The sequence below is a fragment of the Myripristis murdjan genome, chromosome 8, assembly GCF_902150065.1.
Source record: "Myripristis murdjan chromosome 8, fMyrMur1.1, whole genome shotgun sequence".
NCBI lineage: Eukaryota > Metazoa > Chordata > Actinopteri > Holocentriformes > Holocentridae > Myripristis > Myripristis murdjan.
This window is the reverse complement of record NC_043987.1, coordinates 17,411,595-17,424,347: the sequence shown is the minus strand read 5'-3', so window position 1 is coordinate 17,424,347 and position 12,753 is coordinate 17,411,595. Positions and strand designations below refer to the sequence as shown.

Sequence of the window (12,753 nt, the reverse complement as noted above, 5' to 3'; positions counted from 1 at the left end):
CTGCGCCAAGACAAATCCCGCTGTAACACGGGAAGCAAACAATGGACATCACCAACACGGTCCCAGTGACACACATACAAGCCACATGTGCACTCTGCACAAACGCAAACAGCGTGGGGTTGCACCCTCTCACTCCCCCTCTGCCTGTTTTGTTTTCTCTTTCACTCACACACATGCAAAATGAGATGACATGAGGGCTCAGGGCAGTAAGGAGGCGTATCATATGGACTGGCAGCTGAAGACGTGGGGCTAATCTGACAGGTGCAGGCTGGGAGAGTGACAGCATGGGAAGGAGAGAGAGAGGGGAGGAGGAGAAGGGGGTCTTACTGCCAAGGAGATTAAAGGTTCTCTCATATTACCACCAAATTAGATAGATCAGCCATAATGTTTTTGCCAGCATCACCTATTTATCATCATCTTTATCGTCCGTGTTATAAGCATCAAAAATGGCGTATCACCTTCCAATCAGATGAGGGAAGTTGATCATTACACTATCAGACACATTACCACAATAACTGGATTTAGGAGGGCACACTAAGTGGATTAGAAAGCCACCCTGAACACCTCAGCATTGTAAGGTAGCCGTGTATTTAAAAGGCATTATTAGGCTTCCGGTGGTTGTGTGATCACAACAGTGTGAGGAAGCTGCAGGGTAAATCAGATGGCAGACACTGGCAGTTTGTTGCTGTGTACGTTTAGGTAAGTGGTTCTTCAACTTTTTTCAATAATGTACCCCTTTGATTTTTTTTTTTTTTCTTCAGCCAAGTAGCACTGAGCAGTGTTAGAAAAAAGCATTAAGAACAACAAGGTGATACTGGCGATATTTAGTTTTGTCTGTTTTTGCTTCCTTTTCACTTCTTTCTCCTTGTTTTCAGCGGTATCGCTTCAACCACGAATCCATTTTCTTGATTTTTGGCTTGGCTTCATGTTTGTTCACTTCATAGTGAACAAACATGAACCAGAAACACACACACACACACATTTAACACCTTCGGGAAACCCAGAGATAATATTGAATGTAAAGTGAGCTTTATCAAACTTACACAATAAATTTGCATTTATTACATAGGCTAATTATTTTAGGAATTATGCATGACTGATATTTTTAAAATTAACATAAAAAAAAAAAAAAAAATTCACAGACCCCCTGCGGCGCTCCAAAGTAACTCCCATTTGAGAGCCACTGGCTTAGATGATTACTTCTGCAGAGTCACCAAACACAGTGTATGGCTGCGATTACACACACACACACACACACACACAAATAAGTATAGGTCTAGTATTTAATTTTCAACCCAGGTTGTATTAAAATGTTCATACCCACAATTTATAACGGTACACAGCGCAAAATCTCACTGCTAGCTTTGTAACAAGAAACAGCTCCTTGCTAGTTTTCAACGTAGCCTAACAAGACACTTTTTCACGCTAAATAAAATATATATATCAACATCTTTACTGAAAACGGGAAACTCACAGCACAGTCAAATACGTCTTGAAATCGTCCACCGTGAAAATGTGACTGCTAACGATGCTTTCTGACAAGTTTTATTTAGCATTTACGAGCATACATTTCCGTTAATTAGCTAGCCGTTAATGCCTGGAAAAAATGCTGCATTCACTTGAACTCCGACCTTCTGAAATTCATTTCTGAAAATTTCAACAGCTGGGTGTTCAGGGTGACAGCTCAGGGAAGAAAACACTGTTTGATATTATTTGGTATTGGAAAGGGAGTTTGTTCTTCTTGAGCATTCATTTTTTTCCCAAGTTGAAAAATTTATATCACAGATATGCAGTGTCTGAGTTTTGTGAACACAGCATTAGCCGCAGCAGGACTGTGTGGAGCTAAATAAAAGATGTTAGAGAGCACCATTTGATGCCATTTGTGTGTGTGTGTGTGTGTGTGTGTGTGTGTGTGTGGTGGCTGACATTTTCAAAAGGGCCATTTACTATTATTTTGGAGAACAAGTACTCTGTTTGAACAAAGTACAAATACCTCATTACTGCACTTAAGAAAAATTTTCAGGTATCTGTACTTTACTTGAGTATTTATTTTTTTTCACCTTCTCTCCCTACTCCTTAGTTTGCTTTGAACTTATCCTCTTACCTCATTAATAATTAACACAAAGAGCTGGTTGTTGGGAAAAAAGGCTGTAGAAAAATCCTTCAGAGGGCTACTTCTTATACTCTGAGTACATTTCAGAGCCCGTACTTCTTACATGAGTAAAGAAGTAAATGTCATGGGTCAGAAAATACCAATGCTGTCCTTTAATTCCTGTGAAATAAAACAAACTATATAGAGAGGAGGAAGATCAAACATAAATACATACTTGCACAATTCCACTATTCCACACTGCAGCTGAATATGATACTCTTAGTATATCTCCCAGTGTGTGTGTGTGTGTGTGTGTGTGTGTGTGTGTGTGTGTGTGTGTGTGTGTGTGTTTGTGTATGTGTGTGTTGTCACATTTGTGTTTTACATTTATAGTGCTGTCATGGGGTTGAGGGTCAGATCAATATAGACCATAGCCAGACTCCTGCCTCAGTATTTATAGAGGGTGACAAGGTAACTCTGGGACAGTGTGATCATTTGGGAGGCTCAGTCACTGACTAATTTAGCTTTACAGACAAATCTAAGTTTGGCCCTGCCAGGTGACTTATTGTCTTATACCAGGGAGAGTAAAGGCTTGAAGTGTGTATAGGAAATGACAGCTTCAATGGCATTGTCTGTTATGTTTCCTTTTGGAGAATTTACCGCGCACAAATGCACTCTCTCATCCTCTGTCGCTTTGTATCCGCCTGTTTCTCTTCCCTAAAATTTGTAACTATCTCACATTTTCTGCCTCTTTTGTGTCTGTCCCTCTTTCCGTGTCTTTTGTATGTCTCTTTCTTTCTGTCTCCCTCTCGCGCCTCCTCTCACCTCCTCAAGGCTTTGCTCGGCTGCCACTCCACTGCCAGCCTGAAGATGTCACAGGTCGAATTTCACCAAGTGAGCCACACCGCGACAGAAACTTGGCCAAGTCTCACCACAGAGGACAGATGACCTATGGGCTTTATGCTACATCTGCACGCAGTGACAAATGTCAGGATGAGAGCCCGTGACCTCACAGGAAGTATTAACTATGACAGGATGCAGGTGTCCAAAATGAGCAGGAAGAGCCTCTAATTTTAAAGAGCGATTCGTTGCCAGACACGCATCCCCTGTTTCACTGACCACGGTGTGTCCTACAGAGGTGGAGGATGTAAGGTGGCTTGTCTAATATTACATCCTGTCTGTGTAACATGGGTAAGCCAGAATGTAATGCAAAAAATATTCATTATAGACTTCAAATAAGCACCTTGTTTCAGACACAAATATGTAGGTTAATAGTACATACAAATCACTTGCTGCATGCTTGGAGTATTAACAGAGAGGAATAAAGAGTTAATACTTGAAACACACTGCAGTTGGTCTGTATGTATATGTAACTTATATATTCGTGTTTGTAAAGCTTTTATCCTGTAGCTTTGACCTTCTGCCATTTTGGGAAACCTGTTTTTTTCTTATTTTTGTAATGCCATACATAAATAACAGAAGAGCTCACATATATCATACCTGTACGCAAACATACATTTACCAGCGTGCACACCCAGGCAGCAGGGTCTCAGTGACTATGTCGGTCTATACCCATACATCGGGCTACTGCCACAGTAAATCAGCTCGCGCTTCAATCACACACACACACACACACACACACACACACACACACAATTTTTCCACATGCATTCCTTATCGGCAGGCTGTGTGGTGGTGAAATGTGCTGACTTGGTCGCCAAGGTAATAAGGGTAATATGGAGGGAGGGATAATCCTGACCTCATCTGTCCATATTGCCACAGTGACTTAAGCCCTCTGGCTGTCACTGGCCACTCAGAGCACTGAAGCCCACACAGGGGTCGTGACCTTTAGGAGTAGCATATCCCCTGCAGAAGGAGGGTAGATACTAAAGGTCGACCAAATGTGACCGCGCCAGGGAAACTTATAAAAAAAAAAGAAAAGCATATTTATTTGCATATGTAAATATACACAGATACATGGTGAGGAAGAGGTGAACAAACACACAGGACACACAGGAATGCAACTTCCTGTCATGTGGGGACACCAAAATGAACCTCACACCACAATACAGTACACATTTGGACAGGCTCCCAGGCACACACACACATACACACTCAGACTTATCTGGCCTCTTCAAAGACAACCACATGGATCAGAGAGCCCACTTGTCTTCATTCAGCGAGCCTTGGAGACCATTTGATGGCTCCTCTGGTTTCTCAGTGGCTCTGAACGGGATTTAATCCCTCAGAAGGTCAGGGTGAGGTCAATGGAATAAAGGCAGTTCGCGGACTTTGCCCTGCTCCACTGCCATGCAGTCACCATGGCAGCATATTGATAAGTGGCTTATTGTTTTGAAAGCCTGTCTTAAGGATCAGATTAGGTGAGAGCAGGACAGGTGATGCTCTTTTTCTGAGCAGGGCAAATGAGCAATGATGATGGTGGAATCTAAGAAAAGTCAATATCCCGGCTTACTAATCATTATGCTGAAGTTGTGCAAGGCTCAGCTCTTTTGAGGATGATGTGTGCCTACATGACCAAAGACTACAGCGGAGTTACATAAAAGACGAGCCTCTTTCTGTCTCTCTCTGTCTGTCTGCCTGACTCTCTCTCTCTCTCCCTCTCCATCGACCATCCCAGCCGAGTCAGGACTCCAGCCCCTGGAGAACCCACGTTACCTCCACCTTCCTGCACAATTACCCAGCTGAGTGGAAGCTGATTCTGTCTGGCACGGGGCACCATCCATTTGAGCAAAGGGGTGGGTGGTGAGTGGTTGCGGCCTTTGTCACCCTATCCTACTGGAGAGCCAGTTCTCTGGGCAAATTTAGACAGAAAGGAAGGTTGCCTGGGCGGGATCCTGGGTGCAAAATATTTGGGACATGAATTTAGGGGGTGGGGGATTACTGGACAAGATCATAGGCATGCCTTCACAGATAGCACAGCACCCATCACACACACAGTCAGTCACAACATACACACTCTCAGTCAGACACACTGCATACCCCCTGCACGCAGTCAGACACCACACAGTCTAATAATCCTGCCTGAACACTGTCATTTGATGTTGCTTCCAGACCCCCAAAGCACACTCATGCATGTCCATGTACTTCACACACACACACACACACACACACACACACACACACACACACATTGCACACACTCTTTCACACACAAACACATAGGACAGGGAGATGAAGGGGGATTTGAGGTCACAGCATGTGGTTAGTTTTAGGGTTTTTGCAAGAGTGGGGGATTACTGATTTAGTAGGGCAGTAGCCAGATGTACAAGTATACTGATAATGTAGCACATTAAAGTGAAATTCTACTATATCAACACTTTATCTGTGTGTGTGTGTGTGTGTGTGTGTGTGTGTGTGTGTGTGTGTGTGTGTGTGTTTGTGCAGCTGTCTACCATCCTGTCCAACAACAACATATGATTTATGCCGGGTGAAAGTGAAAGCTTTGCGATTAAGTGTTCTCACTTACCTCTGCCATCAGTAATGGCCTCACTAATATTTCTCTACCAGGCCTTTTCATTCACCTCCAAAACATATCCATCAATCTGCCACCACATCGTCTGACTTCCTCTCTCTGCGAACATCCTAAATCCCCGGCCCCTCTGACTGTCACTGCACTCATATGTGAGTCCATCGACTTTTTCCCTGCTTCTTCCACCAGCTTTTGCTTTCTCAGCCTGTCAAATATCTCTCACCCCTCTTTCCCTCTCCCGGTTTTCTCTCTCTCAGCATTCATGTCATGTCATTTCCTCCAGATTTGTGCTTCATGCAGGAAACTGAAACACACAAGGTGGCTGTTTGATATTTGGGTGCCACATATGACAGAACTTAAAAGCACCATCTTAGTGAGTTCTGTGGCTTACAACAGACAAACCTGGGCTTTAGCTGCAATTTTGGTCTGTGTGTGTGTGTGTGTGTGTGTGTTTATGGGTGTTTGTGTGCATGGGCATATAAATCGCGGTGCCACAGCCAGAGAGTTAGGCCAGACGCAGGAAGGAAGGAGTGCCACTCAAATTAATCTCCACTGGACGGCCCACTAAAGGAGCAGTGCCATTTTTGGGAGCAAGGAGCCATCTCCTAGGTGAACGCCATGGCAACGGCCAACGCGGGCCCCTGCTTTCAGAGCTGTCCTTTTCAAGCATCCGATCAAAAGTGGCAGGCCAGGTTTTTGTTATTTTGGGGTCTCTTACTTTCTCTCTCTCTCCCATTCTTCGCCCTCTCCTTTTCTCTCTGTCCGTGACATAGGAGCAGCTTCGGCTCTGGGAGGCTGTGAGAAGATCGTGGAGGGCCAGTGTCTGTGGGAAAATGTTGCCAGACAACACAGGGGAATGTGACAGTGAGGGCAGCTCAATATCTGAGACAAAAAGGGGATATAGAGTTGAGTGATGAGGACAAAATAGTGTATAGTAAGAGCTAAATTCATGGCTTTTTTTTTAATCGTGAGAAGTGCAACTTTAAAGTTTTCGCCCCCTTTTTTCCACTTTCTTTTAAAGATAAAATTATTTTTTATGTGGTGGGTAATTTCAGTGGCACTGACACCCATGATATCTCGATCTCTCAAGTATATGCTGAATACATGATACAGAACTGACATCCAGTCTAGTGTTAGGGTTTATTACATTCTCACATTAGCGATGAACAGAGTCAGTGCTTGTCAGCCGGCACAACAGTCAGGAAAAACAACAGCACTTAAAAAAAGGTACCAAAAGGAAGCCTGTGTTCACAAAGCAAAATGCATGCTGCATAATTTACTGCTTCTGTAGCTGCTTTTGGCCTGGAGCTAAATGTGGTAGGTACAAGAGTGCATCTCAGTCGTGTTATATCTGTTGACAGAGAGCCACCCCATGGACAGACGAGGAAGTTCACAAAGAAAAATAACGTCGCTTGCTAAATATGAAGGCTGTTATAACAGTGTAGTAAAGTGGGACACGGATATTATTCAAAGGCAACAGGATGAATACTACTGAAAAGACTGACTTACAAGTGCCCATCTGATTCCCTGTTTTTAATAGTCCTTTACCTGCACCGTTGCATTTTATTATTACCATTTCTATCTCTTATCATTGGTCCTTAAACACTCTCTTCTCATTAGATTTCTAGTACCTCTCTCCCTCCTTCCCTTCACATCCCTGATTCCCAATCTTAGCGCGAGTCCATCAGAGGCTGGATCCAGCCCAGGAAGCGTGACACCTTCTGGAAGATGTAGCCCTTTCTGCAGTCGCCCCCTGGTGGCTGACTGACAACTCCGGTCAGGAAGAACACATCCCTGTAGAGGGTGAGCAGGGGGCTGCCGGAGCCCATGGTGCAGTCGGCGTTGGTCCGGGCAGCGGTGCAACCCATCTTATTGGTGATCAGGCCAGGGTGTGTGACCAGACATTCAGAAAGGCGGTTGTATGCCAGGTTGTTGAATTTGAGTGGGCCCTGGACCTCCACTCCCTCTGTGGGGTCTTTCCAGCCTGTGACCACGGCGGTGAACTCTCCGGTCATCAGCACTTTTTCAGCAAAGTCACGCTCAGGCAGGCAGGCAGCAACGACAGTTTTCTTGAAGACGATGCGTTCGTGGAGCTCAACCACAGCCAGGTCATTCTCGGGGCGACCTGCCACGTAGCGCGGGTGGATGTGAGAGACTTTCGCATTCAGCGTCTGCTCTCCATTTTCATAGGTGGTCTGACGTTTTCCTGAAAACATATTGGAATGGGAGGGTGTTTAGGATCATGTAGTTTCTCATACATGTGTACACATACACACACAAACAAGTTGGTGGCAATGTGATCTATTTTAATCTCTCCATTTTAATACTTTTGGTGTGACTGATTTTGTTCTGTTTGGGTTTTCAATTTCGTCAACGTTTTATGCAAAGAAAATCTATATTCATATACTCATTCTAAATTAGTTTATCTCTTCCTGCAACGAGTATGCACACTTTAAAATATATTTTTTGTTCTTACTGTGCACATATCCAACACTGTTATCTGATAATCTCACTGGAAATATACCGAACAGTCAAATTATGTAAAAAGATGAAATATGCTGCAGTAGTAGTAGTAGTGTTATGTCTCTTGCCCACTTACCAACAGCCACCTGGAAGGAGTCGTATTTGTGGGCACACTGAGCTGAGGTCAGCACCAGGTTCTCCTTCAGTATGACTCCGCTACAGAATCCTGCTGACCCAGCACTCTTCAGGATAGCCTGAAATACAACACAAACCCCATGAGATGCAGCAAAGAGACACTGGTGGGAGGGGGGGGGGGGGGGGGGGGGGGGGACACACAACACTTCTCACAATTTTGGCTAAATGTCAAAAAAACAGCTTTTCTAACACTTGTGTAGTTGTGATCTGGTTATGAAGTGTGTGGGTTTGTGTCTGTATTTCTACCTGCCAGGGACACTCCATGGAACCACAGACGAGTCCCTCAAAGTTGCTGCGGGCGTTTTCGGACTGTCTGTTCTCCCACTGACTCAGGCTGTTTACCTTCCCACAGGGGGACGGGTCTGGGAGCGAGCGAGTGAGAGAGAGAGAGAGAGAGAGAGAGAGAGAGAGAGAAATGAGATGTCACACACATATTAAAATGTATATAATCAATGAAAAATATATAATTGCATTAATTGTTCTTGTGAAACGCTTTGGCAACAACATGTCAGACTTGTTCATGCCAATAAAGCAGAACTGCACTGACAACTGAACTGAACTGAGAGAGAGAGAGAGAGAGAGAGAGAGAGAGAGAGAGAGAGAGAGATGTGTGGGACAGGAAGGAAAGCTGACAGAGCACACGCTTCATCCAGAGCAGTCCCCAAGTCAGAATTTCCTCCGTCGAATCAAATTTGGCCATTCAATACTACAGTTCAACTATTTGTTATTTTACATCTAGGCCATGTTAACAATAATAATAATAATAATAATAATAATAATAATAAAATCACCATCAATCATCAACAAATGCAACAGCAATATAGTTGAGCATTAATAGTAAAATGTATCAAATGCATTAAGACAGCTGCATGAAGATTTTAATTGTCAGGCATTTTCAAATACAGACACAGAATGGATTGCTAATCCTGTGCCTGTTTGTTTAAGTAACAAGATGGTAGTTTTATTCCGTTTACTTGTAAGTGCCTACAGTAATGCAGTCCCTTTGCAATGCACACTGACTGTCTTAAAAAAAAAAAAAAAAAAAAAAAAAAAAGCAACTTGACTTAAGAACCCCAGTCGACTGAGGGGGTCTATGATAGATGATTTAACAAGAAGGGGGCAGAGGGCAGAACTAGCCTCATCATATTTGTTGTGACAAATAATACCGAAGAGAGCAAGATCATCATTTTTTTCTCTTTAATACGGGAAACAGACATCACAGGGAGGGTGAGGCCCACGTACCTGCAGGCACACATTTATTCTTGTCCCTGGTATCGAGCTTCCAGCCCCGGGCGCAGGAACACTCGTAGGACAAGTAGCCTGGCTTACAGAACTGGGAGCAACCCTTGGTCTTATCCAGGACACACACGGTCTGGTCTGTACAGTGCACAAGAGAGGACAAAACTAAACTGCAGCACCTGCCAATCAGATAAAAAGTAACTTGCACATGTCAGCCGAGCTATGATCCATGCGTGCCTTTCACCTGTCTCACAGTGGACCCCAGAGAAGCCTGACTTGCAGACACAGTCGTAACCTCCCACGCTGTCGGAACACAAGGCTCCATTCTTGCAGGGCTTCTCCGCACACTGGTCTCCATCTGAAACACAGACAGTGCGTCTAGGAGAGGATCTGAAACCACCACTGAGTATAGGGTGAGCGAAATTTATTGAAGCTCATAACTTACCAATATAGACGGACCAGAAGATATCCTGAAAGACAAAGTTTGCATGGTAAGTGTGCAGCTGAAGCCAAACAATGATTTTCTCTTTTCAGTCATAAAGAGAGCAGCAGATTGTGTGACACAAAAGTGGTGTTGTGAAATGCCTTTGCTCACCGTGCGGTAGGAGTCCTGGAAGATCTCCCTGGCCTCCTCGTAGCTGCACACCTCCTCCAGGCATTCCCTCTCCAGGTTGGCAGGCATCAACTTCTCCTCGTCACCCGCATTGGCCCTCTTCTGACGGGAGATCACCGAGCTGGCATGCTGCTTGTCCAAGAACACTGGAGGGAAAATTGGGCTTTCAACAGGTTCACAAGCACTACTTTGCACAGTTACTCAGAAAAATGTGATACTTCTTGATCAAAACAGGGAGATTCTCTTTTCTCAGGCTCAGATACAGAACAGTGGCCCTGGAGCTGGTAGGGATTCAGCGTCTTGTTCAAAGACTCCTGAGCAGAGTAAATGCTTCCCAGCATGGGGGCCTGACCTCAGATCTTCTGCTTAAAAGGAAGACTCCCTTCTCACTCCCTCAACCTGCCAACCACATGGAAATCATGACTACGCTTTACTTAATAGTCTGTTATTGTATGGCTAGTAGGGCTGCGCAAAATGGACAAAATCAAGTAACACCATATCTTCAACATTGTAGAGATGACTAATGGTTCTTCCATGGGATATTTGCACATGAGATTTTTGATAAACAGTCATTAGGGATGTGGATATGACCACCAAGCAGAAAATTATATCCCTTTACTGTAATGATGTCATTAAAAAAACGGAAAAGTCAATCTTCATGCCACATCCCAACATTATCTCACCTCATATCACAGTATAGATATAATATCAATATTTCATCCAGCCCTATTGGATACGTTGTAAAGCACACCATCTGTACAGTATTATAATACGTAATCATAAGATGATGTCAGGCATAGTCCAAAAGTAACAACTTTTTCTGAATTGACACTTTCATTTTGGCACACCAGATATTTGATACAATCACTTCCATAAATCCGGTGAAAAGACAGCTCATGTTCATTGCTGTCATTATACTGTCTTCATCTCTCGGAGGCAAAGTCTTGCTGCTGAGCAGAGAAATGATATTCTCATCTACTGTCACCCTGACCTCTTTTCATAAGTCCTCCTTCTCCTTTTACCATCTAGCTCTCTCCCTCGTCTGTCAGGATGTGACATCCTCGGTCTTGTCACAGCTACATGCTTGCCCTCTCACCTGTCTTCGGGAGCTGACTGGCTGCCACAGCCCCCAGTAGCAGACAGAGCAGAGCGGCAGATGTAGCCCAGAAGCCCATGGTGACAGTGCAGGGTGACCTGTCTGTCGGTCAAGAGCCGATCGTGTTGGCTCAGCACACCAGGGATCAATGTGAAGTCCTGAAGAACAAAATTGTAGATCAGAAATAAGATACACACAAACTGGAAAAGGCAAGGAGAAGTAGTAAAATGTGGGGCTGGGAAATAATTCAATTATTGTCTTTCAAGATCATGATAGGGAGTTGTGGGGATGCATAATTCAGCTATGATCCACAGCAAACACTTATTAAAATATCTAAAACAACCTGGGAAAATAATCAAGAAACAATTTGAAAATTACTACTTAATCATACTTTATACTACAATGCAGTTCAAAGAAATTACAATCTTTTTGATTATTTAACATATGATCTCTGTACATGTCACTAAAATAGTTTCTTTTTCTTGATATTATAGTAATGTAGTAACAGGTGATATTATGCTCAAAACTGAATATGCATAGCTACTAAATTGTGAGCACAACAATTGTCGCTGCATCTTTATCTTCATGCTATATTATCAGCCACTAACCATCATCATCAGTGACAGTGCAGTTTTAAACAGCAGACAAGCCGTGCGTGCCAATGCTGCCATCTCATGGCTGCTTACCAAAACATTGGTACATTGTCTTCTATTTATTTACTTCTATTTATTTATTTATTTAGTAAACAAACACATTATCTGCGATGCAAGCTTCCCACGTACAGGACAAACAAACTCTTCGACATAGACTGTTTTCAACGCCAAAAGCGATGAAAATGAGCCGAGTAGAGGAAGGGGTGTTTATTATTAAACAAGGATACGGCCTGTGCTCTCCATCCATGTCGCTGTTACCAGAGAAATAGCATTAGCCTATCTGGAGTTAGAGTGCAAAAATAAAGCCTGATCTGCTATTACACATCAGCCATGCTAGAGGAATGGAAATAATAAACAAGTCTGTAATGATATATATTTTTTAAATATTCCCAAATCAGTGGCTTCAGGCGCAGGGCGGAGCAACATGGGTCTGATGGATTCAGCTGCACCAGGGGCAAGGCCGAATAACGGTGCGAACCAACAACACATCGAAGTAAACACTCTCTGACTTACCTAACAACCACAGGCAACGAGCTGCTCTGGCGCAGAAACACACCTCAGCCTCCTGGAAAACGGCCTGTCGGTTCTGAAAAGCTGCCAGCTGCTGCGCCAGGATCACCCACGCCCGCCCGCTCCCTGCTCGCCCCTGCTTCAGGAGGCTGTGATGACGAAGACCAACCACCAGGGGTCGCTGCAGGACAGAGTTGGCGGTTACCCGAATGTCTTCCCCCCCACTGATATTTTTCACAACACAATCTAGGACGGTGCCCTTGTGGCCCAGTAACACAGAACAGCGTGCACTGAGTTTACTGAGGCTCTGCAGGAGAGATGAAAGTCAACTCAAGGTAATTTGCTTTGCCACTGGTCGCTGTTACAGCCTTCAAGGGCTTCACAAGGCCCACATTATTGCAG

At 44.0% G+C, this 12,753-nt stretch overlaps 1 protein-coding gene across 1 annotated transcript; it reads right to left on the bottom strand.

The window, feature by feature from the left end:
- Positions 1–6,703: 6,703 nt before the first annotated feature.
- On the bottom strand, positions 6,704–12,496 carry proza (protein Z, vitamin K-dependent plasma glycoprotein a). Its single transcript, XM_030058031.1, has 9 exons — positions 12,355–12,496; positions 11,189–11,346; positions 10,075–10,238; positions 9,925–9,949; positions 9,724–9,837; positions 9,483–9,617; positions 8,487–8,602; positions 8,182–8,299; positions 6,704–7,788 (listed from the first exon to the last, which is right to left on the bottom strand). Exons 2-9 carry the CDS (start codon positions 11,265–11,267, stop codon positions 7,253–7,255), a joined length of 1,287 nt encoding a protein of 428 aa, XP_029913891.1. The 5' UTR covers positions 11,268–11,346; positions 12,355–12,496; the 3' UTR covers positions 6,704–7,252.
- Positions 12,497–12,753: the final 257 nt, after the last annotated feature.

Excerpts from the sequence above, each read along its gene's own strand:
- proza (XM_030058031.1), bottom strand. The coding sequence starts at position 11,267 with ATGGGCTTCTGGGCTACATCTGCCGCTCTGCTCTGTCTGCTACTGGGG. Across the intron at positions 8,603-9,482 it reads GAATAAATGTGTGCCTGCAG|ACCCGTCCCCCTGTGGGAAG; the intron begins GTACGTGGGCCT and ends GCTCGCTCCCAG. Across the intron at positions 7,789-8,181 it reads CTCCTTCCAGGTGGCTGTTG|GAAAACGTCAGACCACCTAT; the intron begins GTAAGTGGGCAA and ends ATATGTTTTCAG.